This window comes from Mustela nivalis (genome assembly GCF_964662115.1).
Source record: "Mustela nivalis genome assembly, chromosome: 3".
In the NCBI taxonomy this organism is placed as follows: domain Eukaryota; kingdom Metazoa; phylum Chordata; class Mammalia; order Carnivora; family Mustelidae; genus Mustela; species Mustela nivalis.
This window is the reverse complement of record NC_139022.1, coordinates 180,236,148-180,262,774: the sequence shown is the minus strand read 5'-3', so window position 1 is coordinate 180,262,774 and position 26,627 is coordinate 180,236,148. Positions and strand designations below refer to the sequence as shown.

The window sequence follows — 26,627 nt, the reverse complement described above, 5'->3', positions numbered from 1 at the left end:
GCACACCAGAGAGGGAGCACGTCCTGCTCAGGTGCCGGAGCCCGGAGTCAAGAGCGTTAAACTAACCCGGTCTTCCGTGAAAACCCAGGCCTTCTGCCGGTTGCCCGGAGAGAGTCCCTGTCACTCGGCCAGCAGCCGTTGCCACACACATTTCTAGCCATTATGTCAAGTGTCCATTTCCCAATGGCCAGACCATCCTAGTTTTGTTTTTAAATATTTAAGGCTGCCTGCTTTCAGCAACTGTTGATAGGAGGGGGACCCCGGGTTTACTGGGGGAATGTCCAGGCCTCCTGTGCCAGCACTGCCGGGAGCGCTGCCGCCACAGGAGCCACAGGTATTTGTTAAGTCTGCTGTGGTAGTGCGGAAAGGAACCAGCTCTCCGGCTGTAAGTGGGCAGCGGCCTTTCTGGCCACAAGTGTACTTCCTGTCACTGGTCGCTTCTGACCGCTTTCGGGCTGAGCAAGGCAAACACAAGGAATGGCAGGAAAATGTCCGCGAGCCCCGCTGTGCTCCGGATTAATTTGGAGTGTTGCTGGCCGAGCGCTGTCCCACGGGAGGGGATGCGCCCCCAGCGAGCAGGTTGGGCTCTCCTCGGTGCCTCCAGAAGTGCCTTCTGCCGCAGACTCATCCCGGCCTGGACGCCACACCAGCAGGGGCCCAGGGAGCCCTCTGCGTGGCAGGAAGGAGCTGCCTCCCCCCCCTGCTCCCCACGTCGGCTCCGTCCTGGGCCCCGAGGCCCCGCTCTGCCGCTTCAGCCCCGGCTGCTGCTCCTCAGTCTCCAGGTCGGACGTCTCGGCCGCGGAAAGCTGGGTTTCCAGAAGCGCCTTCCCATAGGTCAGCTGTCCACGCGCGTCGGAAAGCCTCTCCCTGTACGTCCCCAGCACAGGCTTCTTTGCTGTGTTTAAATCTTGCCACTGCCAGAGCCGGCCCTGCGGAGGGTGCCGGCATCAAGCCATCTGGAGATGAGACCGCAGGGCCCGGGTTCAAGTTCGGGGTCCTGGGAGTCTCTCTTGCTCGCTTTCCGGAAGAATCTTTTACCCTGAACAGCTGCGACCAATAGGATAGAGACATTTCACATAACCAGTTTCTTTCTACGACGCCTTCCTCCCCGTATTTCTCTTCTTACTCCTTTATGCAAAGGACCCCACGTGACGGCATTTGCCGCTGACAGATCCCGTAGGAATTTCTTACGTTCTGTGCCCCTGAGGCCCACGTCTAATCACACGCACTCCCCAGGCCTGCAGAGCATCTCGTCTCCGTGTGAGGCAGGAATGACGCTGGCCGAGGGTCTCCGAGGCCCGGAGTGAGGCCAGGCCCGCAGCCGCCTCAGGGTCCACCCGCCCCTCTGTCTTCCAGCAGCCGCCGGCAGCACATACTGGCCGAGATGGTCTCCACGGAGAGGGAGTATGTGAGGTCCCTAGGGTACGTCATCGACAACTACTTTCCAGAAATGGAAAGAACAGACCTGCCCCAGGCCCTCCGAGGGAAGCGCAGCGTTGTTTTTGGGAACCTGGAGAAGCTCTATGACTTCCACGGCCAGCGTTTCCTGGCAGAGCTGGAGCACTGCCAGGCCTGCCCACTGGCAGCGGGCCGCGGGTTCCTGAGACACGTGAGTCCCTCCCTCCTGGGCGCTGGGCTGCATGGCAGCTGGCTCTGTGGTCCGCTGAGGGGACATCAGCCCAGGGTGCCCTCGGAGAGGCTGGCTCTGGCAGGGAATTTGGATCACTGAAGACCAGGCCTAGGAGATGTGTCCCTAACAGGACGCAAGACTGGTCAATCAACAGACACCAAAATAGACGAGAAGCCGGTGGGTCTTATCACCCTGGCCGTGTCACTCGGTGCCGGCCGAAGGCACCCTTGGCTCCCCAGAGCCGCCTTCCCCTGGGGTTCACTGCACAGCCCCACATCTCTCTCCTCACCACTCGAGGTAATCGGCCCAAAGCAGCTCCCCAATTCAGTTTGCTCCCTGTCTCTGGGAGCCCACCTGGTGCCCTCCACAGTCCTTTGGCGTGCAGCCCCGTCGGGGTCTCGACGGAGGCTCATGGAGGATGCACCAGCTCGAGGGCTGCTCTCTCCTTGGTGAGTGAGTGTCTTCTCAGCTGCGGACATGAGCCTCTCCCTCCTGGGTCTTCACGAAATTCTGAATTCAGTTTGCAGAGACCGTGCTCTCACCAAGTCTGTGCTCAGGCAGTGGGGACGCAGTGGCCTCTGGGCTGCGGGCAGACGCGGCTCTGGGCCCAGCGTTATGAAATATAGTTTACTGCAACAGACATGTCAAAGAAAGCCCATGTTGCGTCTTTTCAGCTATTTCTAAGAAGGTGCTTTTAGCCATAAGGCAAACTCTGTGTTGCTTTACATTGATAATAATGGTGAGAATTTTAAACTTTGGTTGTGAAGGGGCAAACCCTCCCCATGCTTCTTCCCAGGCCAGCCTCCGCCTCTTCCCCAAACCCTGTATTGTAAAGATAGATTCTGGAACTCTGGCATCCACCCAAGTTGCCCCCACATGCTGGGAAGCCCAGAGGGTTTTAATGCAGCCTAGAGCTCCTCGTCGCGTGCCCATGGGGCTCTGCACACAGAGGTGGGGCAGAGGCACAGACACTGCCCCGGCCCCAGCTCAGGTGCACGGCGCCCTCCCCTGTTGCAGGAGGAAGAGTTCGGCATGTACGCGCTCTACAGCAAGAACAAGCCCCAGTCGGACGCCCTGCTCTGCAGCCACGGCAACGCCTTCTTCAAGGTCACCTCCCTACCCCGCAAGCCGCGCTGCCCCCGTCCTGGCCCAGGCTGACCCTCTCGCCCCGGCCCTTGCAGGACAAGCAGCAGCAGCTGGGTGACAAGATGGACTTGGCCTCCTACTTGCTGAAGCCCGTGCAGCGTATGGGCAAGTACTTGCTGCTGCTGCAGGACCTGGTGCGGGAGGCTGGCGGCTGCCCCGCCGGGGAGCAGGAGCTGCGCGAGCTCCAGGCTGCCGCAGACATGGTCCGTTTCCAGCTGCGTCACGGCAACGACCTGCTGGCCATGGACGCCGTCCGAGGCTGTGATGTAAGTGCCCCGAGGCCCAGACGGGCTCTCCTGAGATCGGGAAAGATGAGGCCTGGGGTCAGAGCACGTGCTCTCCTCTGGGGGTCTCCTGAAGCTTGAGGCCTCCCGAGGGTCCAGCAGACCAGGGCGGTAGGGATGGCTTTCGTGTCCGGGCAACTGCGCCTGGCTCTAAATGGCTAACCGTCCGCTTGTTGGGGCAACTTCAGAACAATGCGATGCGTGAAAAGATGAGCTGGCCGTCAGGCTTGGGGCCAACCAGCGTCGGCTCACCCCATGCCGTCAGCCTCTCTGCTGGGGTGCCGAGGCCCGGCGCCTGTGCCCCCCACACGGTGGCATGACGGGACTGGCATAGACAGAAGAAGAGCCCTTTCTCCAGCAGAGCCCCGTGCCTCGGACAGCTGGAGGGACAGTCACAGAATTCCCAGCACAAAATGAAACTGCGTGTGCCCCGCTGCAAACAGTAAGAGTTTCATGAGCAGCAGGTCTGAGCGCAGGCTCTGGTTGCCGTGATGCGGCCCGGCTTCCGGGCCACTGCCCCACGTGGACTGTCCTCCTGCTGACCGACCCTGTGAGCCTTACAAGGAGGACTGGCCGATGTGTGGGTATGGTTGGAGCTGTGCTGACACCCTGGCCTCTGACCCCACCCGGGCTGGACGGGGGACCCCCGGCACCAGCTAGGAAAGGTAGAGCCGTGGCTGCGGCAGCTGCCACAGGTAGAGTCCAGCATGGAGTGTAGTTCTCCGTGAACGGCCATGGAGGACGCAGGGCACCCCAAGTGTGGTCACCCCCAGGACCCCTTCATTCAGCAGGCCCAGCCAGCTACTGGGGACAGGGTTGCCCAGGGCTGGGAGGTCACAAGAGAGCTTGCAGGGGTTTCTGTGGTTTGAAAAGCACAGCACAAAGGGAGCGGCGGCTTCGCCGGGGTGTGGAGCCCACGTCTTCCCACACAGCCACCAACCCGGACTGCAGCTCGGGGGGCGTCTGGGTCACTCGGGTACGGAATTCGTGACGGGGTCCCTGTAGGGTGTTTACATGGTAACGAGAGAGACTAGCTCCGTGTCAGCAACGGGGCTTCCGTTCCAATGGACACCAGGGCTTTTGAGTGGAAGGTGCGGTAAAACTGAGCTGCGACTGTCGTGCAGACGAGCGCAGCCCTTCCTGGCCTCTGGCTTCGGCCCCATTTCCAATGTGTGGGGCTGTCCCCGTACCTCCGAGCACTTCTCAGCACCAGCTGGGCTTCCGATAACTCAGCTCAATCCTGCTACCATCTGCCTAGACATAGGGCAAGACCCCCCGGGGAGGGGCTCCATCCTACGAGACGCCCCCGACACACCATACCCGTACGTCGTGACAACCACAGCCCAGAGAAACAGCTGAGTTCCAGCATCCCTGGCTTGTTGTAAGGGGCCTTTCTCGGAACAGGCAGCCGGAATAGAGGCACAGAGCCCGGTGTGGGGAGAGGACCGTGCCTCGCCCCAGGAAGCCACACTCGTTCATCCCAGAAGCTCCTGAGCTGTGTCCTTTGGGTCTGACGGAGGTTCCTTACACGGGCATCACTGGGGGAGGCACCAGCCATTGGCGGTCAGTTTACCCCCAGGCCCTGGCCTCTCCGTGGGGCTCAGGGTGGGGTCAGGGCAGGTCCAAGTGTCCCTGAGGGAGGCTTGCTCCGTGTGCAGGTGAGTCTGAAGGAGCAGGGGCCGCTGAGATGCCAGGACGAGTTCATCGTGAGCTGTGGGAGGAGGAAGCACCTGAGGCACGTGTTCCTCTTCGAAGACCTCATCCTGTTTAGCAAGACCAGGAAGGTGGAAGGGGGTTACGACACCTACACGTACAAGCAGTCCTTCAAGGTAACGTGGCTGCCTCACACCTGATGCGGTGGGGTGTCAGGTCCTGGTCCTCTGGGCACGAGCAGGGATGGGTGACACTTATTTTCTGGGCTTCTGTGTCTGAGCTCTGAAAGCTGCAGGGAGACATTTGTCCTTTGCGGTTCCCGGGGCTGTTTCAGTGGCTGAAAATCTCAGTGTCTCAACTGGTAACTTAATTTCCGATTTTGGTGAAGGCAGACGCTGGAGATGGCCTTCCCCTGGGCCAAGTGTGGCCCCCACCCTCTGGAGGTTCTGAGCTCCTGAGCCCCCAGGAGGAGCCCACCCCTGTAACCCCTTACCTGCCAACGCAGAGGAAAACACCAGAGGGGTCCTGTGGCCCCGTCCCGTGCCACAACCTCAGAGCACCATAGAGCCCGCCAGTCCCGCCTCCCTTTCTCCAGTGGGGACACTGCGGCTCCAAGACGGAGCCAGTGCACATGGGCGGGACCCCCGATCACCCCGCACCGTTCAGGGTCGGGTGAAGGAGCTCCATCCCTGAGGTGCTGCGGTCAGCTGTCTGCTGGAGGGGTTGTGGGCTCAAGTCGGATCGGTGTTTGCTGACGCTGCTGCCCTCGCGGCTTCTGGTGCAGACGGCGGAGATTGGGATGACGGAGAACGTTGGAGACAGCGGCTTGAGGTTTGAGATCTGGTTCCGCAGGCGGCGAAAGTCCCAAGACACCTACATTCTCCAGGCCAGCTCTGCAGAGGTCAAGTCGGCCTGGACCCATGTGATAGGGCAGATCCTATGGCGGCAGGCTCTGCGGAACAGAGGTGGGCGGAAGAGGGCCACCCAGGGCCAGCTCTGTGTTTAGGGGGCCAGCCTCGGGGTAGAGATTTAGGGCCAGGGGTGAGGGGCTGAGTTCAGGGCAGGGGGTTGGGGTCAGGGGTGGGGGGCTTGGACCTGGGTAGGTGTTTGGGGCCAGTACGGGGCAGGTGGCCCTTGGAGAGCTCCTGTATCCATGTGGAAATGGTGACCCTGCCATCACTGCACAGATAAACCTACCCTTTACAAGACCTCCATCCCCACAGGCCACTCCAGAGGCGTTGTCATAATCTGCTCCGGACAGCTTAGGCCTACTGCTCTCTGCCCCACCCTTCATCAAAGTGTCCTGCCCCTCTGGACATGGAGCTGATGGTCCGCTTGTGGCCTCCCTGGAGGAGAGGGCCATCTCCATCAGGTGCCATGCTCCTTGGGCCAGGACTTACCTAGGTTTCCTGCTCCTGGAAGTTGGTCCCCTTGGTTGGTCTTCTCCTCTGCCCCCCCGATTTCATCCCTGGAGCCCCTCCTGTTCACACCCGCCGGGCGGCGTTTCACCCGGGCCGGCTGCTACAGATGCCGTCTGCATGGTCGCCCCTCCAAGCCGGCCCTTTGTCTGCTCCGACTCCCCAGGCGGGAGAAACCCTAAGGGCCCTAGTGTCCTAACATGGAAGCACGACCTCCTGACCCTTTCTCGGCGGCCACCTGGCCAGTGTCCTGACCTTCATCAGAGACGCAGCACGGCCTCCCCCAGCAGCTTCCTCCAGAGGGCAGAGCGCCCCATGCACACGCGCACACACGCACGTCCACACTCGCACATACGTACGTGTGCCCTGCAACTCTGCTCAGACACTCACTGGCTCCCAGTCCCCATAGAGTAGACCTGGCCCTTCCACGGAGCGGGAACCCCCCCGGCCTGACCCCCACTGGCCTCCGCAGTCCCCTCTCTTCCCGCCCCTCCCCCTCCATTGCCCCCAACTGGAATAATATCTTTGGTTTTCTTTGCTTGGTTTTACCAAGGAGTAACTCATTCTCAGACCTTCACGCTATGCTCTGTAGTCAAAGCCATGTAAATGTCTGTCAGCTTGTCTGTCTTATAGCCATGTGCCCCCCTGCAGGCTTGGCTTGCCGAGTGACCCACTGTCCTTTATGCTGAGAGGGGACCCCTCACTTCTCTGCCTAGTCAGACACCAGTCCCTGAGTCCCGTGTCCCCCTTTTTCTGGTTTGCTCCTTGAGCTCCCCGAGAAAGGCCACTGTGAGGCCAGACCAGAAGCACGTACCAGCACGGGAGCCCCAGCCCCTCGGGGGCCCTGCAACACTCGGGGAGGGTGCTGGGCCAGGCCCCTACGGGCTTCTGGTCTGGATGGTTGGGTACAGAGCATCATCAGCAGTGGTATCAAAGCCAAGCAGTTGCTTGGAGAATTGTCCTGCATTACTCTGTTTTAGAACTCAGAATGCAAGAAATGGTGTCCATGGGGTTAGGCAACAAGCCGTTCACGGACATCCAGCCCAGCGATGCGGCCATAAGTGACCGGTCTGTCAAGAAGGGAGCAGGTAATGTGGCTTCAGCCCTCCCCCTGTTCTGTCCACGGACTCAGACTCAGGCCCCTGGTACTCACTTTGGACCCCAAGAGGCAGCACAGCAGGCTGGCTGAGGGGTGGTCACGCCACGCCTGACAGGACTGAGGGGAGGGACCTGGTCGGTTTCCTAGATGGCTACTCCATTTTCGGATCTGGGCAGCACTTGGAGAGCAAGTGCCAAGCTGACCTGCTTTCTGTCCCGTTCCAGAGTTACGAACCCGAGCATCCGTGGCTGTGCCCCTCTGTGACCATGCCGCTTCCTTTAAGAGACCACACTCCACCATCTCGGACAGCAGTACCTCCTCCTCGGGCAGCCAGTCATCCTCAGCCCTGGGGCCACTGAGCCCAGCCCTGCTGAGCTCCACCCACTGCCCCTGGCCGGCTGACTTGCAGGCCTGCTTCCAGGAGGAGGAGGAGCTGGAACAGGAGCCCGGCAGCCCGCCTTCCCTGCGTGAGTGCACCCAGGCACGGACCGTGCCCACTCCAGCCTGCAACAGCTGGTTCCAGGGGTGGGGGGCTTCGCTCGGTCTTCTAACTCACTTGCTCTTACAGACTTCCAAGAGTCTTCAAACACATTACAGTTTTTCTTTAAGAAAACAACAGAAACGGTCACTTCCACCTAAGACGAGAGAACAGGGAATAGGTTTAAAACAACCAGAACCAGGCACAAGCAAACATGAACAGATGAAATACGTGAAAGGCAGTTTCAAAACCTAGGATGTCCAGCTCCAAAGGTAGTGCCGTGAGAGACAGGACTGTGATGGGGGCTCGGTGACTGCTCTGATTTCTGCCTTGAGAGCCCCCAGGTGTGGGCCAGAGAGCCTGCAGACCCCCGGTGGAGGACCGAGCGGGGGGAGTACCACACTGGGACAGGCCTCCAGGGTCTGGGTGCAGCAGAGAGCACCGCACCCGGGAAGGCTGTCCAGGCCAGATCCCTGGACCATGAGAGAGTATCCTCCACACACACACACCTGTTCCCAGCAGCTGATGGCCGTATCCCGTCCCCAGGGAGGTGATGGGTCCTGAGCAGGGCCTGCAAGGGGGGAGGAGGGTATTGGACTGAGTGTCCCTGCTGACCTGCCACCATGTCGTGAACACAGGGCATTTGCAGGGAATCCAGCCATGTCCTGGAGCAAAGTTTAAGGAGATTTATGGAGTCACAAAAATCCCCAGCAGCCAACAGTGTAGGTACACTGGCTGGTACCAGGCATGCAGGGAGGCAGGAAACAGACCAGAACAAGGGCCGTGGCCAATTAGGCAGAACCGAGGTGGTCGCTAGAATTCCCAGTCCTGGCACTCACACCAGCGCTCCATGTCCCCGATGTCCAAAATGCTGGGTCACAACCGGGAAGATAGGATGGACTAAACTTGGCCCGAACACGGGCCACAGTACTTAGGGTGGACGTGTCCCCAGGTGGGGTAACAGAAAGCACCACTTAGTGGAGACAAATCGGTAGACACTGTCCCAAATGACACACAGAGAATCAAGGCAGAACATCGATGACTTGTGGGACAACTTCAAGAGGCTTCATAAACACCTAAAAGCCCCAAAATGGAGGGACAACAAAACTTTGAAGGAACGGATATCTCCCTGATTTGGTGAAGGTGTGAACCCGCAGGTAGGAAGCCCAATGAGCCCCAGCACCTGTGAGCGCACGTCGTCCGCGGGGAAGCCAGGGACACATGGACACCCTGAGAGTAGCTGGAGAGTGGCCTGCGCTGCGCCGGGGACAGGGTCGGTGGCGGCAGGGTTCTCACTGAAGACAGCACAAGGGAGGGACCATCCAAACACTCTGAAAGAGAAAACCATGAAACTAAAGTTCAGTGTGACAGATACGCCTTTCAGAAACGGTGAGACCAGGACGAGTTCATGCCTGCGGGAGCCGAGACGGCTCACCAGCAGACAGACCCGAAGCATCCAAGGATGGTCTGCGGGGAGAAGGGCAGGGACGCTCGGAGAAGCAGAATGAAGACTCTAGAGAAATATCTGTGAGGACAGCACAGAGGAAAGGGAACACGGCAGAACATCCTTGAGGCTGATGGGACGTGCATGTGCAGGACGTCTGGAAATGTGGCCATTCTGTGCCATGGCCAAGGTGTATAGTATCACGGGAGGCACCTGATTCATTAGATATTTTAAACCCCAAACGACCCCTCAAATAACAAAGCACTTAGAGCTAATACGCCAGCAGGGGAGCTAGAAGGGAGTGTAGGAACAGCTCAGTCTAGAGAAGGCAGAAGGACTAACGAGGCGAAGGCTGAGCACACAGTGACCGCAGGGAGGAGGAGGAGCCCTTCCTGCGCGACCCGTGTGTGCCCGTGTGGACTGAGTCCCTGGGCCAGGGCCCGCGGCCAGGCTCTACCTACACCCTAGCCAGCCACACACCAACGACCGGGCAGGGCCAGACCCCGTGCCGGTCTGCCCTCGGCTCCGCACCGAGGCAACAGGTGTGCGGCAGCACCCCGGTCGTTGGTTTCCTCCGCCTCCTGCCTGGGGGGCCCCACAGGCCTCTGGGTTCCCAGAACAAGTCCTCCCACGGTACCACAGCCCTAGGGGGGCCCCTGCTCAGGGCAGCACTGCCCGAGGGACCCACGTCCTTCCAAGCCCCCATGTTCCTCCGCTGCCGTGACAGGACAGCGGCTCGGAGGGCACCTCCGACCACAAGCGCATCTCTGCGCAGATGGAGGCGTCGCGCCGGAGCCCTGCTGGGGTGCCTGGGTGCCCAGAGCAGGGCGCCTCAGTTGGGCTTGTCCTGTGCCAGCCCACGCGGGGGGCGTGGCTGCCGGTCCACCCCCCTTCCCGGCGGCCTCCCAAGACCCCACGTGGGCCAGAGCAGCCCCCCGCGCCCTGAGTCTGCCAGTGCGGCTGCCCCTTCTCCCATGGAGGGCGAGGCTCCCTGCGGGAGGGCTCTGCTCAGCCTGGCTCAGCCCCGCGCAGAAACTGCCCGGTGATCCCAGCATCGTGATCCCCGCACAGAAGCTTGCGGCAAAGCCCCCACGGCCACCAGGAGGTCATGCCCACGCCACAGGGCCACGGGCTGTATGTGCAGAACGTGTGGCAATGTACAGCTTCGCCTGTGGGGACGCGAACAGGCCCCCCGCAGCCCTTGGGGCTGAGACCTCGTCCCCCTCCCTTCCCGCTCGGCCTTGAAGCCACGCAGCCTTTCTTTGGCCTCATTTTCCGTGTTTCCCTTGGAGTTGCCAGGCGTGAGCCCGAGGCATCCCGCGGGAGGAGAGAGCCCCGTCCCCCATCCTCTGATTCCAGAAAAGCCGCATCTGGAGACACTTGCTCCTAAGGGTGCCTGGCCCCCAGCAGCGTCGCCTGCGTAGACCCAGCCTCACAGTTGTCCTGCGACAAGTCTGCATGCGTGGGACACGCCTTGTTCTCTGCTTACACGCTTCGGGGGGCCTTGAGTGCTGAGCACGGAGATGGCGGGATGGCCAGCCCTGACCCAGCCCCTCTTTGCAGTGACCGAGGGCACGCCATCAGGGGACAGTGGCCTTGGGCTCCCAGAGCTGTTCTCTGAGGAGGGCCCCAGGAGGGGCGCACAGGTGCCCACGCTCAGCCAGCACACCACGATGGTGAGTCCCCACTCCTGAGACACCCCTCGCCATCCCAAGAGAGGCTCGGGACCCGCTCAAGGATCCTGGCGGGTCTTCCTACCTGAAAACCGGCCGTTCCCTGTCCACAGTCCGCAGGAGAGAGCCCCACACAACCTTGCATGTACACACAGACATGTCCTCCCCAACGGAGGGATGGGGCGACCAGGAAAAGGGGCCCCCGAGGAGGAAGCCCCCAGCCTCGGGTCACACCCGTATCCGCTTTGGCAAACACAGTCCTGGCTGTGGGGAGGCACCCCCATTCCCCCCAGTTCCAGGCAGACACTCACGTCCATCTTCTGGGATGCATCAGAGGGAAGGGCTGGGTCTGAGGGCATGCTGAGCGTCCAGTGTGCGGGACAGGTCTTCAGTCCGTCACGGACGAAGACCAGTGACATGGTCTCCAATCAGGGATCTCCTCTCCTTCTGCCAGAGCAAAGGCTTCTGGACAGTGGTCTGCCTGGAAGGCCGTCCCTGCTCCCCTGAAATAACAGGAGGGTTCTCATATCCACTGCCACCCTAAGGTGCTGGGCGTGCGGGCCGATGCTTCCCACGCACAGTCACGCGGCTAGACGTGAACAGCCCCCCCAGGAGGGGCACCCTGGCCAGCAAGGCTGTCCCCTGTTCTCCAGTGCCCAGATCAACCTCCCCTGGATCTTGCTGCCTAAACCCCCCGGAAACTGCACATCCAAGAAAGTGGTGTGCAGTGATTTCTGAGAGCTCGGGTTTTCCCGCAACACGAGGGGGCCCTTGGCCCGTGGTATAGTCACTCCCCAGAGGCCTGGCCACAGGAGCCAGTGGGGACCACCTCCACCTGTCCTGAGAACAGGGACCTCCCCGACACGGACTCCTAGCCCACTCCCTGGGCCCCACCAGAGTTGCTGGGAGGTGCGTGCGCACTTGTGTTCTAGGATCAGAACGGCAAACACAGAACCGATCACTTCGGGGCCAGAATGTTTTTTACCCCCAGAAGTACTGGGATACCAGGCCAGGGGGCCATGCTGCAGGCTCCTCTGGGCCTAGAGCCGGGGGCAGGCCCGCCTTGAGAGCCCCCAGCCTTGCGGAGAACACTCTGGTCTCTGCTGCCCTGACCTTGTCTGCACTGGCCCCAAGTGCTTCTTGCAAACCTGCGTGTCCATGAGTCCGAGGGCACCTTGCAGGGAGCGAGGCCTTCCCAGGGCCTCCCAGACAAGGACCCTGTGCTGTGCACGCCCAGGGCGCCGGGTGTCCGTGAGTAACGACCTCATTCCTTTCACAGCTCTGACGTGTGGGGAAGAGGCTCAGCCCCTCCAGGGAGAATCTCCGGCACAGGGACCACAGGAGCCTCCACCCGGACCTGTGCCCGCGGTCTGGAAAGGAGGCACTCCTGCTGGGGGCTCCTGACGTACCCCTACTCCAGCCGCCGGCCACACAGGCAGCGCGCCACGGGCCCCGCCTGCCCGGGCGCCACCTCCAGCCGTCTACACAGCTCCTCCACCCCAGCTCTGGGGCCCAGAGGCCCGGGCGGCTCCAACCTCCACACCCGGAGCTTCCCCGTGCTCTGAAGGCTGCAGTGAGATTGGGGTGGAACCCTGGCTCCCGGGGGTGGTCCAGGCAGACTCGGGGTGTCTCAGAGCAGGGCGAACCCTCGGGGAACACGTCTCACGGTCCTTCCAGGCAACGCAGGCCCATGGTCAGTGGTTCCCCCAGAGCGGCACCCGCTGTGGTATGTCCCAGGTGCAGGGGTGCCTCTGAGGGAATCTCTGGGGTTTTTTGTTTTTAACAAGGCCTGTGTAGATAGTGGGAACCGGTCACCACCTGTGGGCCGGGACCCCGGTTGGGGCAAGGGTACAGCTGCCGGGCCTGAGGTCTGGGGTGTGGACAGTGCCCCAAGAGGACCACCCCTCGCCAAATGGAGGTACAGAGTGGTGACATGCAGGGAAAGCCCAGGTACACGCCAGGCCCTGAGTGAGGCTCCTGCCGGGAGGTCTTCCCCACGAACCTGTCCCCCAGGTGGCAGCCTTGGTGATTTCCAGCTGCTGTAAGCCGGTTTCTTTGTTTCTCTGCTCCAGTGCTGCCTCGTTCCAAACTTTAAGAACATAAATAAATGTCTTTCTAAGACATGGTCTCGATTCTCTTACTTGGTTCTGTCGTATCTGGGGATGTCACCGGCAGGCCTCACCCAGGGAGCCTGACTCCCGTGACTTTGAGGCGACGCGGCCCTGGTCAGAGGGGCCTTCATCTGGGGTCTCCCACGTGCTCAGGCCTTCATCGGGGGTCTCCCACGTGCTCAGGCCCGTGCAGCCCACGGCAACTCCCAACCACAGGCCGTCCCTGCAGTGGGCGGGAGCGGCCCTTGTCAGGGGCCTAGGGGCCCTGAGCCGTGCCCTCGGACAGCTCTGTTTTCAGCAGTTAAGCACAAGGACAGGCTGGCCACTGTCCACGCCTCCACGGCCAGAGCCCAAGAAGCACCCACGACCAAAATAGCCATCAGGTGACCAGAGGGCCTGCTTACCGCCTTCTGCCCAAAGGCAAAGCGCTCACAGCAGCTGCAGCTAAAAATAAGCAGGAAGGGCTTCCATCTTCGGGAGAACCCCAAGGGGAGAGCTCGGCCTCGCTTCTGGGCCCCCACGGGCCGGCACAATGAGATCGCTCCGCTTCATTTCTGCCAAGGCCCTGGTGTCTCACCCCCAGGTGGCCCAGCAGAGCCTGGACGGTGTGGCCCACAACCTCTACCCTCTCCTCTTCAAAGCCAGCTACTTGCTGGAGCAGGCGGCGCTGATCCGCGTCCTGCTGGAGCGCTGGCCCCTGGAGGAGTTCCGGCTGAGTGCGCTGCTGGGGCCGGGCTCGGAAGCCGCGGAGGACCTGCGGGACCGCACCTGCAGGGCCTGCCTGGAGGCCTGTGTGCAAGGCCTCGCAGACCACGTGCTCCGGGCTGGGGGGCCCCGGCGCCTGCGCGTGGCTGACCTCACAGGCGTCCGAGACGTGCAGGTGCAGCGGTGCCCGTGTGGGACGGCGCTGGGCAGGTGGGGCCGCACCGAGCTGCTGGCCAGGACATGCTGCCAGCTGCAGGGGGAGGCCCCCGCGGCCCAGCGCCCCATCCGGGTCGTCGCCGATCTCTTTGTCACCGATGGAAACTTCGAGGTGGTGGTTCAGGCCCTGAGGCCAGAGGGCCCTGCCCCACTGCGTGTGCACTGCGTGTCCTTCCGGGCGGACAGCCTGGGCCCCAGCCAGCTCTTGCAGGTGCTGCGTCTGGCCGGGCCGGGGGAGTTGCGCCGGCTGGAGGTGGTGCACAACGTGCGGTTACACGCCGGCCACGTGCAGGAGCTGCTGGCCGAGGTGCGCTTCCCCCAGCTGGCCTCGCTCACCCTGCCGGCCAGGGCCTTCGATGCGCCCCCCGCCGGCACCCGCAGCCCCCACGGCGAGGACCCCCTCCTTTCCTCCATCGCCTGGGAGCTCAGCCAGATGAGCCAGCTCACGGAGCTGAGCGTGGCCTTCTCCACGCTGACTGGGAAGATCCCGAAACTGCTCGGGTAGGTCGCACGATGGCCCAGAGGGCCGGGCCGGGCCAGGGCAAGGGTGGAGGGGAGGGGGGGGGGCCGTCTCCCAGCCTCGTGGCGCAGGTCTGCCGACAGGGGGCCCCCAGGGGCCAAGCCGAAGACACGTGAGGGATCATGGGGGGGGGGGGGACCCGGCTGCCTACAAGGCCACGGGGTCCCCAGTATCCTCTGCCTTCACCCCGGGAGGGCCTAGGGCAGCAGGAGGCCCCAGGCAGCGGGGCTGTGGGGAGCCCAGTGGGGAGCTCGAGGAGGACTGGTTTCTGTTGGTGAACAGATGGGAGCACTGCTAATTAGTGAAGCAGACGGTGTGGGAGTGACTAATCGTGTTCTTGCGACAGATCCTCCTGACGCTGGGCGCACAGCGACAAGCCCGACGAGAGCGGGCTCAGCTTGGTCTGCTGGCGGTGGGCTCCCTGAGGGCTGGGTGGGCTGCGAGGGGGAGGCAATCAGCTTCCAAGTTCAGCGTGTGGCCGTTGGCGGGTAGGGCGTTCTCACAGCTGAGCCGAAAACCAGAGACCCCAGGGTAGAAGCCCCAGCCTGCTCTTGAGACGGACCTGACCTGCTTCTGTGGACCGTGTCGGTGTGCAGCCAGTCAGCGGGTTCACCCGCGTGAGGGGAGGACCCCACACAGGGGTGGGAGCACCAGCGGGACCAGGGGGCCGAGGAGGGCTGGGGGACCAGGGAAGGCTGACCCCGCTCTGACGTCACAGCCCCGAAGCGGCCACAGGCAAAGGAGTGAGCCTGATTCTCACTGGACACTAAAAAATGGAATTTCGTGTTATTTCCACATGCCACAAGTATCATCCTTCTTTTGATTGTTCTACTGTTTAAAGATGTAAAAACCATTTCACTGTCAAGGCTGCGTCAGACCAAGCAGCCATGGATTCGGCCGTGGGGCGGCAGTCGGCCGGCCCTTGGGAGAGAATTCATCTCAGTTCCTCCCAGAGGTCCTCGCCGCGACCGCCCCTCACTGGTGCTGTTTTCTGCCCTGCTCTAGGCCCCTGCGGACGCCCCTGAGGACTCTGGACCTGGCCAACTGCTCCCTGAACCACACAGACATGGCCTTCTTGGCAGACTGTGCCCATGCCACATGCCTGGAGGTGCTGGACCTCAGCGGCCACAACCTGTTCAGCCTGTTCCCTTCCACCTTCTCCAGGCTGCTGAACCGGGCGGCCCGGACGCTGAGGGTGCTCACCGTGGAGGAGTGCGGCATCGAAGACCGGCACGTGGGCATGCTGATCCTGGCCCTGAGCCCTTGCCACGGGCTCCGTGAGCTCCGCTTCCTGGGGAACCCGCTGTCGGCCCGGGCCCTGAGGCGCCTCTTCGTGGCTCTCTGCGAGCTGGGCAGGCTCCGGACTGTCGAGTTCCCGGTGCCCAAAGACTGCTACCCCGAGGGCACGGCCTACCCCCAGGACGAGCTGGCCATGTCCAAGTTCGACCAGCAGAAGTATGATGCAATCGCCGAGGATCTCCGTGCGGTGCTGCTTAGGGCCGGCCGGGGTGACGTCCAGGTCTGCACGCCTCTCTTCGGAAGTTTCGACCCAGACATCCAAGAGACAAGCAACGAGCTTGGAGCTTTTTTGCTGCGAGCTTTCAAAGCTGCTCTAGAAAACTTCTCCAGAGCCCTGGAGCAAATGCAGTAGGCCCTCGAGCAGACCAGGGGGGTGTGGTTCGACCGGACAGGAGCCTGGACGTCCTGAGTCAGCAGGCTTGGGCATCCACGCCCCTGGCCACCTCCAGCTGAAGCATCTCTGAGGGACACCCGCACGTGGCATCAGTTAGGCGCTGCATGGGCCGGTGCCCTGGCTCCAGAAGAGTGGACGAGGCCATGTTGGTGACGGACCGGAGGTTGGTTCTGGACTGCACAGGAGGGAGGAAGGGGAGGCCAGACGTCCGGCCAGGGCCAAAAGAACGTGGGAACTGTCACAGAACTCAGCACTCCCTGTGCCGCGTCCGGGTTCTCTGCCGTGCTGACTCGGGCTTGTGCACTCACAGACCCCTGCCTGGCGTGGAATATGCGATTTGTTGTTACGTGCTTGAGCCTGAGGACATAGAAGGCTTCCCGGAAGGCCTCTGCAAGAAAGCCCCACCGGTGATGACACATCCCTACCCCTGTTTCCTGCCTCCCTTTGGACCCTGACCCCAGAAGACCCTCTGCTCAGGCGGAAGAGAACTCCTCTGTGCAGCTGAATCCAGGCGTGTAAGGGTTTACTGACAACATTTGGACCTGGTTTCTACCTGGATCTGATTCCTGCAAAGGGCCCAGTGTTAGGATCATTAGATACCAATAAAACAGTGGTGTGCCTTCTTCACATGTGGCTTTCATTTCAATGCAGTTCCGGATTTTTAAAGTACCCAAGAGTATGAAAGTGAAACATTTTCTTAAGACAGAGGCTAGTGCTTGAGGGGCCCAACCTCCTCACACTAGAACCCCCAAGTTCTTGATGTGGTTTTGAAACCTGTGTGAGCAGGCCCCGCCCTCCGTCCGGCTCCGGGCCCTGCTCTAGGCAAGTCCCCACCCAGGTAACCCCACGCTGCCCCTGACAGGTATGTCCCATGCCTTTCTTCCCACAACCAAGTGGGGTTGCCCAAGGCACAGGCTCCCGCAGTGGCAGAGTGACAGGAGTCTGCTTGCCTCACTGAAGGCAGCAACGTTCCTCCTACGTCTCAGGAAAGGATTCCCAGAAAGTGGACGGGGAAAGAGATGACTTTGTCTCTGTGCCCCTCAGATCTGCTTTCCGGGCCACCCCTCGGACTGCGCTCTTGCCCTCTGCCGTCCTGCTGGCAAAGTCTCTGAACCCTATTACAGGCACGTGGAGTTTGCGAGAAGCTCTGACAAGAGAGTAGAGTGGGCACAGGGCAAAGTTTTGCGATGATTTGGATCTAACTCTAGAGTGGAGTCATTTCAACTGCTCACGTCTGTGCCCAGCAGGGTGGGCCCCTAACGGGTGCGTGGCTGAGCCGGGCAGCCGTGGCGAAGGGCTGGGGACGCTGCAGGGACTGGGGCAGCAGGTGGGCACGTCGGTGGGAGGGAGCACTCCAGTCCCACGACCCCTGCGAGAGGATTCTGGAAGATGCACAGGGTCCTCTCTCGGTCCCGCATGCCTTTCCCTCCGCTGATTTTCCCTTTGAAGATTTTACTGATTTATTTGGGAGCGAGCGAGCATAACAGGGGCAGAGGAACAAGACTTTCTGCCAAGAGCAGAGCTCCCCAGGGGGCTCGATCCCAGGACCCTGAGATCATGAACTGAACCAAAGTCAGAGCCACCCAGGTGTCCCGTTCTCTGCTGATTTTGCTGCACATTCTCCCCACGGGGCCTGCAGGGGTGATATGTGAGAGGCTGATTCACCTCGGCTTTGTAAAAAATGGGCAAGTGCCTACCTTTGATCAGTTTGGGCTAAAATGGAGATAATCTAAGTAAAAACATTTTATAAAGAGTAAAGTAAATTGCACACAGAGGTGGCACTATTGCTTTTAAATTCAGGAATTTTTTATTACAGATCATTGCTGATAAATAGTATATGTTGACTAAATACAGACACAAGCCAAATCCCAAACATGTCCCAGGTGCCGACAGGCTACCAGCAGCACTTTCTCGGCCGCGGGTGGGAGAGATGCTCACGCCCGCAGGAAACCTTGATAATGTTTCTATTTTCTGTGTCCTTAGGCAGTTGCAGCCACTACCTGACGTCTATTTATAATTCTAGGAGAGAGAGAAGTCACTGGAGGAGAAAACAGAATTTATTTAGGGAGTGACAAAAACAGACCGGAAACTGCTTACAGGGAGGGTCGATACTGTATCTGACTTTCTCCAATAGTCGTACCTACAGCAAAGGCAGGAGGGTGTGCGATTCTGTTCAGCCTCATACAACGGCACAGCTTCAAAAAAGTCCTCCGGGAACCTGCATCCTCAGTGGCTGAAGAGGGCCAAGGAGGAGACCCGGCGCCCCGCGCAGACAGGGCAAGAGAGGACGCAGTTCCTGTGCCAAGGCGGCCGCAGGCGCCCGTGCCAGGAGGAGGCAGCGCGGCAGCTCCGGGGGCCTCAGGGCGTCGCCGATGGCGCATGGGGCTCCGGCCAGTCCCCCAGGATGGCGGCCTCAACCCGCTGACGCTTCCTCAGCTCGGCGCTCAGCTCCCAGTACCTGAGATACAGCCACATGAGTCTGCCGTTCCGACGCCGGCTGGTGTTCCAGACAGCGCCACAGTGGGTGTCGTGCTGGAATATGTCAGTCAGGCCGGCCGCCACCTGCAGCTCTGCGGCGACCGGGTCCGTGGACGCTCGGACCAGTAAGTTCTTCTCGATTTCCAGCCGCCTGCCGCGGGGGAGGACCAGGCTGCAGTAGATGTTCTGTCTTTCCGTGAGAGCGTCCTCGAACTCCTTCAGCACAAGCCTGGCCCTCCTCTGCCAGTCGCCCTCCTTCTCCAGGAAGCTCAGATACGCACTTCTCAGAGGCTGCAACTGTCTCTTTTCTTGCATGACCTGAGCCCGCTCTTGTTCCAGAAGCTTCCTTTCTTCTACCAACTTGCGCCCCTGAGAGATAAGGGCTTCTCGGTAACTAGTCGTTCTGTTTTGTTCCTTCTCGAGTTCCAAAGACAAGTGAGCCACGGCGCGCCGGTTTTCTGAGATCACGGCGTGGTACTTGGCTTCGAGATCCCGCTGGAAAGCGGCTGTTCTCTGACGGTACGCTTCTCTTTCTTTTTCTATTTCTTTCTGGGACTCCCTGGACCAAATCCAACCTGACAGGAATAAATCGGGGAAGAAAACACACTTAATGGGAAAGTCAGAGGTGAGGTTTTTAATCCTGATTTTGAAAAAATATAAAGCAGCTAAGAACAGCATTTCAATAAAATCTTAAGCCCTGAAAGGTACGGATAACATTTTGTAGGAAACCATGTATTAAACAAATTTCTTAGCTGAAAACCAGATAAGCGCTCCCAGAGGACAGCAGGGCTGCTGGCATTTCCCCTTCCAGACTCTTCTTCTACGGCTGAAATAATCCAGCACCGCTTTCTTCTGCTCTCAAACTCACCTGCTCTGGCCACAGTGCCCACGTCCTTGGGTCAAGGTCTAAAGGGCCACCTGCCGTGCTTCTGGCAGTCGGCTGGTGATTACAGAACTGAGTGATTGCAAAGCGCATGTCGACCTGCCGGCTCCTCCCGCTTCCAGTCTGACAAGGGCACATAAAATCCGGGGAGGAGATGTTCGAGCTCCAGACACGGTCAGGCTCCCGATCCCCAAACCAGGGACACCCGAGTCTCGGAAACGTGGGACGGACTGAGGAGCAGCTGCGCCTCTGTCCTCTGCTACACGGAGAAGTCCAGTGCCGGGGAGGCTCCTTTTCCCGCCCCAACGCTCCAGGTGGAGTCCTAGCCATCCGGGCTCCCCGGCCCCGGGAGCCGCCCTCCGAGGCGGATCTGCGTGTGCCTGAAGGTCCTTCCCACTTGCGTGCCGGGACCGCCCCAACTCCGTAAGCTAAGACAAACGCATCCCTTCGGCAACGGAAAACAGCATCTAGTCCTACGGGTAATGGTGACTCGAAAGCGTCTCCAACTCCTTCCCTCACCGAAGCGCACAGACAGGGGAACGGGCCACGCGGGCAGCTGTCGCACTAGCACTTGCTAAGCACAGAGAGGTCTGTGAGAAGCGGAGGAGAGAAGAACGAATTCGGTCTGGGTGCGGTCGGTGGGGGTTCCCGAAAGAGGGAAATGGGAACCAGTCCGGCAAAACAAGCAGCAGCTGGTAGGAAAGGTCCCTCCTGGCAGAAGGAACAGGGACAGGAGTGGACATCATGTGTCCTGAGTAGACTGCTTCCTGGACTCGGCGCAGGGCTTCCAGCGAGCAGCGGGGGCACATCCTGGAAGTGAGCCGGTGCGGAACAGCAGAAGTCCTCATCGGCTCTGGGAGGAAGTGGACAGTCAGAGGTTGGGGGCAGGGGCCGGCAGGGGCAGAGGAGGCCACTCCCACTGTACCCCAGGGATGATCTAAAGGAGGTGCCACGCCGACACACGGAACACGTGGCGACCGATACAGGACACAAAGAGCTGCACGCCAGACCACACAGCCCAGGCTGTGTTTACGGGAAGTCCACCGAATCAGGAAGGCCTCCAGGAAGAGGTGGGACACACACAGGGGAGATTACCACGGGACCCTTCCTCTTGGTGTCTGGGGACCAGAGGCTGACTGGGGGGCCTGGGCTTCCATCCCCACCTGGGAGTGAGGCCTCAACACCACCCTTCCCTGCCAGAGCCCCAGCCACGAAGCTAGTTGCAGAATGTCCCAATAAAGGTCAGTCTCATAACATAATGCCCCAAACACAGAGACTTCAGTCGAAGATCACTCGTCATAGAAAGATCACAAACAGAAGTTAAAAAGATAATCAGTAGATGCCAATACTGAGGGAACAGAGATGTTAGTGTTACCTAACAAAGAGTTTATTTTTTTTTCCTTAAAGATTTTATTATTTGAGAGAGAGGAGGAGAGAGAGAGAGTGAGGCGGGGAGGGTCAGAGGGAGCAGCAGACTCTCCGCTGAGCAGACTCAGGACCGCAGGATCATGACCGGAGCCAAGGGCAGCCGTCCACCCAGGCGCCCGGCAAGGAGTGAAGAGCAGGCGTGACTCCAGGATCATGACCGGAGCCAAGGGCAGCCGTCCACCCAGGCGCCCGGCAAGGAGTGAAAAGCAGACGTGACCCCAGGATCATGACCGGAGCCAAGGGCAGCCGTCCACCCAGGCGCCCGGCAAGGAGTGAAAAGCAGACGTGACTCCAGGATCATGACCGGAGCCAAGGGCAGCCGTCCACCCAGGTGCCCGGCAAGGAGTGAAAAGCAGACGTGACTCCAGGATCATGACCGGAGCCAAGGGCAGCCGTCCACCCAGGCGCCCGGCAAGGAGTGAAAAGCAGACGTGACCCCAGGATCATGACCGGAGCCAAGGGCAGCCGTCCACCCAGGCGCCCGGCAAGGAGTGAAAAGCAGACGTGACTCCAGGATCATGACCGGAGCCAAGGGCAGCCGTCCACCCAGGTGCCCGGCAAGGAGTGAAAAGCAGACGTGACCCCAGGATCATGACCGGAGCCAAGGGCAGCCGTCCACCCAGGCGCCCGGCAAGGAGTGAAGAGCAGGCGTGACCCCAGGATCATGACCGGAGCCAAGGGCAGCCGTCCACCCAGGCGCCCGGCAAGGAGTGAAGAGCAGACGTGACTCCAGGATCATGACCGGAGCCAAGGGCAGCCGTCCACCCAGGTGCCCGGCAAGGAGTGAAAAGCAGACGTGACCCCAGGATCATGACCGGAGCCAAGGGCAGCCGTCCACCCAGGCGCCCGGCAAGGAGTGAAGAGCAGGCGTGACCCCAGGATCATGACCGGAGCCAAGGGCAGCCGTCCACCCAGGCGCCCGGCAAGGAGTGAAGAGCAGACGTGATAACACAAAGCCTGAGCACAGGAGGAGGAGATACAAGAACAAGCAAATGAAGGTCGAGCTGAAAAATACAGTGACTGACGTAGAAAAGGTGATGCCGAGGTTAGTGTGGAGATGAGCGAACCCTGCGGAAGGGCTGGAGTAACAACCCCACGCGAGCAGACCTAACCCCCTGGGCGGGCGACGGGCTCAGGAGTTCCACAACATGGAACAAGGGTTATATGCCATGGAGATCAGATTTTATTTTTATTTTTTTATTAAGTTTTTTTTTAATTTATTCATTTGACAGAGAGAGAGAGATCACAGGCAGGCAGAGAGGCAGGCAGAGAGAGGAGGAAGCAGGCTCCCCGCGGAGCAGAGAGCCCAATATGGGCCTCAATCCCAGGACCCTGAGATCAAGATCTGAGCCTAAGGCAGAGGCTTAACCCGCTGAGCCACCCAGGCGCTCCTGAAGATTTGTTTTAAAGATTTATTTATATTAGAGAGAAAGGAGCGAGACCAAGCGCATGGGAGCGGGAGAGGGGCAGAGGGTGACAATCTCCCAGGAGACTCCTTGCTGAGCGCAAAGCCAAAGATGGGGCAGGACCCCACAACCCATGAGATCATGCACGACCTAAGCTCCCCACCCCCACAAAGTGGAGATTATTCCAAAAACGTAAGACTGGTTCAACAGTCAAAAATCAATCGACATATGTATAGTCTGAAGAAGAAAAATGACACAATCCCGTCAACGGATACAGAAAAATGTGTGATAAAATTCAGCACCCACAGGGGAAAAAACTCAAAAAAATATAATAACACGGAGGTGAGCTTCCGTGCCTTCAAAGAACAGCTATGAAAACCCACGGCTACCACCACCCTTAATGGTGAAAACAGAATGTTCCTCCATCTGACGGGAACTTCTCAGTGGAGGCCTGGAGGCGGGAGCCGGTACAAGTAACGGAAGAGGAAATAGAAGGCAAACAGCCCGGAAAGGAATAAAGAAAACCCAAGTCCCATGTTACATTAAGAAAAAAAAAAGCCGAAAACCAAAAACCTCAAAATGGATCATGGACTTACGTGTAAAACATAAAACTCAACTTCAAGAAACAATGTGGGACAGAACGTTCAGGGTCTAGGGCGAGGCCAAACGCTCTCAGGAGGAAAAGCATGACCCATGAAAGAAAAAACCAAGACTGGACTTCATCAAAATTAAAACCTTTGCTCTGTGAAAGCCTCCATTTAGAGAACAAAACAAAACACAACAAAACGAACAAAAAACAATCTACAGAGTGGAAAAAGATACTGGCAAACTAGATAGCCAAAAAATTACTAGAATCTAATAAAATTCTCTCAAAACTCAACCCAAAACCACAAAGCAGTTAGGCAATGGCCGGAAGACAGGCACAGACCCGCCGTGGAGGAGGCGGTACCAACAGCAAACGGGAACGTGGAAGACGGTCTACGCCAGCCGCGCTCAGGGAAACGGAACAGAAACCAGAATGGGCCTAATTCCGAGAATACAGCGAGCTCGCGCGGAGCGGACGAGGCTGCAAAAGGGTCCCAGCACTTGGGAAAGCGTTTTGGCCCGTTCTTAACGAAGCTAAACGCCGACTCCCATGGAGGCTGAGAAGAGCGGGTGCTTTTCACGATTCCGTGATGTGCACGGTGCCTGCTCCTAAGTCAGAGACGGGGCAGATGCAAACCCAGCTGCACGGGTCCAGCCACCTAGGAGCTCAGCAGCCCTACCCTCGGCTGCCCCGAGGCCTGTGGCCAGGGTGGGGAACTGGGAGGCTTAACAGGACTAACAATGACTAATTAGTCGCGAGGCTGGGATAGGCCCTGGGGCGACTCCCACGTTCCATTTGTTTCCAGACTATCTTTTATAGCCTTTCCTCACAACCTTGACTTTTGAAGTTCTTGCCTTCTTGGACTTCTAAAATGTGGCTTTCTGTCCCTGAGAAGAATCAGTGAATATTTTGTATCGTCCTCTTGGTTGTCTTGCTTAGCTAGCATGATCACAGAAACTTGAATCCTTGCGTTCTTGTAAGGATTCTCCAAAAACGTTTTACTACACAGTTTAGAAATTACATTGCCAAGTGGCACCTGGATGGCTCTTGGCTTTGGCTCGGGTCATGATCCTGAAGTTGTGAGATCGAGCCCTGCCTCAGGCTCCGCACTCACTGGCCAGTCTGCTTGAGATTCTCTCTCTCCCTCAGCCCCTCCCCACATGTCACCCCTCCAGTAAATAAGTAAATAAACAAACAGAAATTATAGTGCCAAACATGGGTGTAAGCCAGCCTCCCGGCCCAGCCGCCAGTAAACGCGGATAAACCAACAGCTGATAAACGCTCTCCTCCCCAGCGTTCACCGCCTCTCCGGGCAGTCTGCTGACCTGAGAAATCCAAGCACATGAAAAGTCTCCATAAAAGTATCGCTGCAAACTGAGGGCAGCTGGGCTTTTCTTCCATTCACTTACTCAGTTTCTCACACTCTTTGGGGCACCCAAAACTGGGAGAAGACAAAACATAAAACCAATTCCCGGACGTCAGAAAACTATCAGGAAGTGGACAATGAAAGCTCAGGGCTGGAATAACTGTAACTGACCCGAAACGGGTGACGCCCCCACAGTGGTCTGCAGACCGGAGAGAAGCTGGCCAGGCTGAGCAGAGGTTTTAAGACAGACTCCCTGCACGTGAAACAGAGGACCAAACTGGTTTGTTGACACCTATTTTATTCTTCCTTGTCGGTCCCGATGAGGACGACGGAACCGAGCCCCCTCCCGAGTGGGAAGTCTGGAATGGAGCCGGGGCCAGTCACGAAAGCCCACCCCAGCAAGCCCCTGGTTTTGTTTAGCACTCACAGTGCTTCAGTGGACGAGGACACTGAGGCTCAGGGGATTAAGTAATTTGCTTCAGACTCACCACACGGGATAACACTAGGACGTACACTTGCATCTGTCAGGGTCCAAAGCCCAAGGTCTTTGGGATCCACAGCTCCAGCCCCCCCTCCAAATGCAAATGTAAGGAAAACCATGACTTACGAAAAGCAGCCAATCCCAGCATTGGAACCAACAGGGCATAATTCCATCTGCTTCCATCGCCCCCGTCAGCCCTGGAATTAGGTCGGATATTCCAATTTGGGGGGTCATTTAAGTTATTCATGGAGATGTACCTTGAAGTAAATAATAAGACCATTAACCACATAACACGGTAGGACACATCTGTCACAACCATGTACTTGGCTCAGGTCCGCCCACAAGCTGCGTAGCACTGAGCCTTCCAGGATGAAAGAGGAAAACACAAGGCCTTGGACAGTACCGGGGTACAGAGGCGGGAGAGGTCTCAAGTGAACCACGAGGCCCGTGAGGGAAGCTCTCTGCGACACAGAGCTTCGCAGCGCGGCTGTGCCCAGGACACGTCAGCAGGAAGGTGTGAAAGCAGACAGTGGCCGCTTCAGAAAGTGATGGCCACGAGGCCACGGAGAGGTGTGTGGCCGGGGTGGGGACAGTGCTGGGAAGGCTCTCATGCCTCCTGGCTCGGGGGGCATTTTTCACCGTAAGGACCGATGTTTCTGCTTGAAGCTCTGCTGCCTCTCAGTAACCGGGCTGGGGTCTCAGGCTAACACGGACTTACCGACTAAGAACCCACACTAGGTCGGACACTCCCGCAAAACAGAGCGAGGAGACGTTCGACTCACTCCTACGTGACCGCGACGAACAACACACAGATTAGGAAAGACACGATGGAGGCTTATGTAACAAAAAAGGAACCCAATTCCATCCTGGAAAATTTGGAGAGTTTTCTTTTTTTTCCTCTAAGATTTTTTATTTATATATTTACTTATTTGACAGAGATCACAAGCAGGCAGAGAGGCAGGCAGAGAGAGAGAGAGGAGGGAGCAGGCTCCCCGCTGCCAGGACCCCGGGATCAGGACCTGAGCCGAAGGCAGAGGCTGTAACCCCCTGAGCCACCAGACGCCCCTAAGAGGGTTTTCAACAAAGACTTAACACCCGACAAGATAAAACTCTACCTGGCAGTAAAGAAATGCCAAATCCGGCAACTCTGCACGGAACCCGATGTCGGGCAGGACACAGCGCGCACCCCCCACCCGGTCCACGCAGGCTCGGCCTCGTTCCCTGCGGGCCCACAGGTCCGCCTTCGGGGCCCAGGGCCTGAGCGAACGCGGAGTCTGGCGAAAGCAACCGGACCCTGAGTAAGACGGAGAGCCTGGACACAACCTAAAAGGGAATGAAAGGGAAAGGGGGCGCCTGGAGGGCTCGGCGGGCAAGCTCGGCCCTCAGCTCAGGTCACGACCCGGTCCCGCGCGGGCCGCCCCCGCGCCCCCGCGGCGCTCCTTCCGTCGGATCCGGGAGAAGCCGGGGAAGCAGGAGCGCACGGGCCCCGCCGTGCAGGGTCCTCGCGACGCAGAGCCAAACACGGGCCGGAGGACGGTCCACCTCCCACCCGGCCCCACGGCGGAGGCCGGGCGCGCGCCCCCACCCCGGCCCCCGGCCCCCGCCCGACCTCTCCCAGAGCCACCCGCAGCCCCCGCGGCCCCCGCCCACCCCCGGAGCCCCTCAACACGGCCCGGCGCCCTGACCTGCTCCGCCCCCCGACCCACCCCGGGGCTCTCCCGACCCCGAACGGCACCCACTGCCCCCGACTTCTCCCTGGGCCGCCGACCTACGCCGGGCCCCCAGACCCACCCCCGGCCCCTCCCGAGCACCGCCCGGCCCGCCACCTACCCCCGGGCGGGGAGCGCCCGACCCGCTCAGCGCCACCGTCCGCGGGTCCTGTGCGCAGGCGCAATGCCCCCGCCCGCCTTCCGGCCCGCGGTCGCGGCG

General features: G+C 59.6%; 3 protein-coding genes across 9 annotated transcripts in view; 2 read left to right on the top strand and 1 right to left on the bottom strand.

Moving 5' to 3' along the window:
- PLEKHG4B (pleckstrin homology and RhoGEF domain containing G4B) overlaps window positions 1-12,946 on the top strand; it is an 82,993-nt gene extending 70,047 nt beyond the window's left edge. For 2 of the 5 annotated variants that reach the window (XM_082724615.1, XM_082724614.1), the window contains 9 exons: window positions 1,357-1,609; window positions 2,648-2,737; window positions 2,812-3,042; window positions 4,719-4,889; window positions 5,498-5,678; window positions 7,112-7,219; window positions 7,455-7,697; window positions 10,716-10,828; window positions 12,105-12,946. In XM_082724615.1, coding sequence (XP_082580741.1) covers window positions 1,357-1,609; window positions 2,648-2,737; window positions 2,812-3,042; window positions 4,719-4,889; window positions 5,498-5,678; window positions 7,112-7,219; window positions 7,455-7,697; window positions 10,716-10,828; window positions 12,105-12,110 — 1,396 coding nt within the window. In that variant the 3' untranslated portion in view covers window positions 12,111-12,946. Of the gene's footprint in view, window positions 1-1,356; window positions 1,610-2,647; window positions 2,738-2,811; window positions 3,043-3,418; window positions 4,890-5,497; window positions 5,679-7,111; window positions 7,220-7,454; window positions 7,698-10,715; window positions 10,829-12,104 lie in introns of those variants that run through there. The other 3 variants (XM_082724616.1, XM_082724618.1, XM_082724617.1) reach the window with 3 other exon arrangements.
- A 399-nt stretch (window positions 12,947-13,345) lies between these two features.
- LRRC14B (leucine rich repeat containing 14B) lies at window positions 13,346-16,651 on the top strand. Its single transcript, XM_082724619.1, has 2 exons — window positions 13,346-14,358; window positions 15,383-16,651. Exons 1-2 carry the CDS (start codon window positions 13,469-13,471, stop codon window positions 16,026-16,028), a joined length of 1,536 nt encoding a protein of 511 aa, XP_082580745.1. The 5' UTR covers window positions 13,346-13,468; the 3' UTR covers window positions 16,029-16,651.
- A 1,203-nt stretch (window positions 16,652-17,854) lies between these two features.
- On the bottom strand, window positions 17,855-26,612 carry CCDC127 (coiled-coil domain containing 127). Of its 3 annotated transcripts, none has more exons than XM_082724613.1 (3): window positions 26,531-26,612; window positions 24,825-24,956; window positions 17,855-19,123 (listed from the first exon to the last, which is right to left on the bottom strand). In XM_082724613.1, the coding sequence occupies exons 2-3, from the start codon at window positions 24,943-24,945 to the stop codon at window positions 18,429-18,431; spliced, it is 816 nt and encodes a 271-aa protein (XP_082580739.1). In that variant the 5' UTR covers window positions 24,946-24,956; window positions 26,531-26,612; the 3' UTR covers window positions 17,855-18,428. The 3 variants fall into 3 exon arrangements, with proteins under 3 accessions (XP_082580739.1, XP_082580738.1, XP_082580737.1); XM_082724612.1 differs by lacking the exon at window positions 26,531-26,612 and adding an exon at window positions 26,405-26,494 and having other exon boundaries at window positions 24,825-24,955; XM_082724611.1 differs by lacking the exon at window positions 26,531-26,612 and adding an exon at window positions 25,413-25,872 and having other exon boundaries at window positions 24,825-24,955.
- Window positions 26,613-26,627: the final 15 nt, after the last annotated feature.

Bases quoted from the DNA above. Each gene is read 5' to 3' on its own strand.
- CCDC127 (XM_082724613.1), bottom strand. From the start codon at position 24,945: ATGAATAACTTAAATGACCCCCCAAATTGGAATATCCGACCTAATTCC. The intron at 19,124-24,824 runs GTAAGTCATGGT...TATTCCTGTCAG, and splicing joins GCTGGGATTGGCTGCTTTTC to GTTGGATTTGGTCCAGGGAG.
- LRRC14B (XM_082724619.1), top strand. From the start codon at position 13,469: ATGAGATCGCTCCGCTTCATTTCTGCCAAGGCCCTGGTGTCTCACCCC. The intron at 14,359-15,382 runs GTAGGTCGCACG...GCCCTGCTCTAG, and splicing joins AAGATCCCGAAACTGCTCGG to GCCCCTGCGGACGCCCCTGA.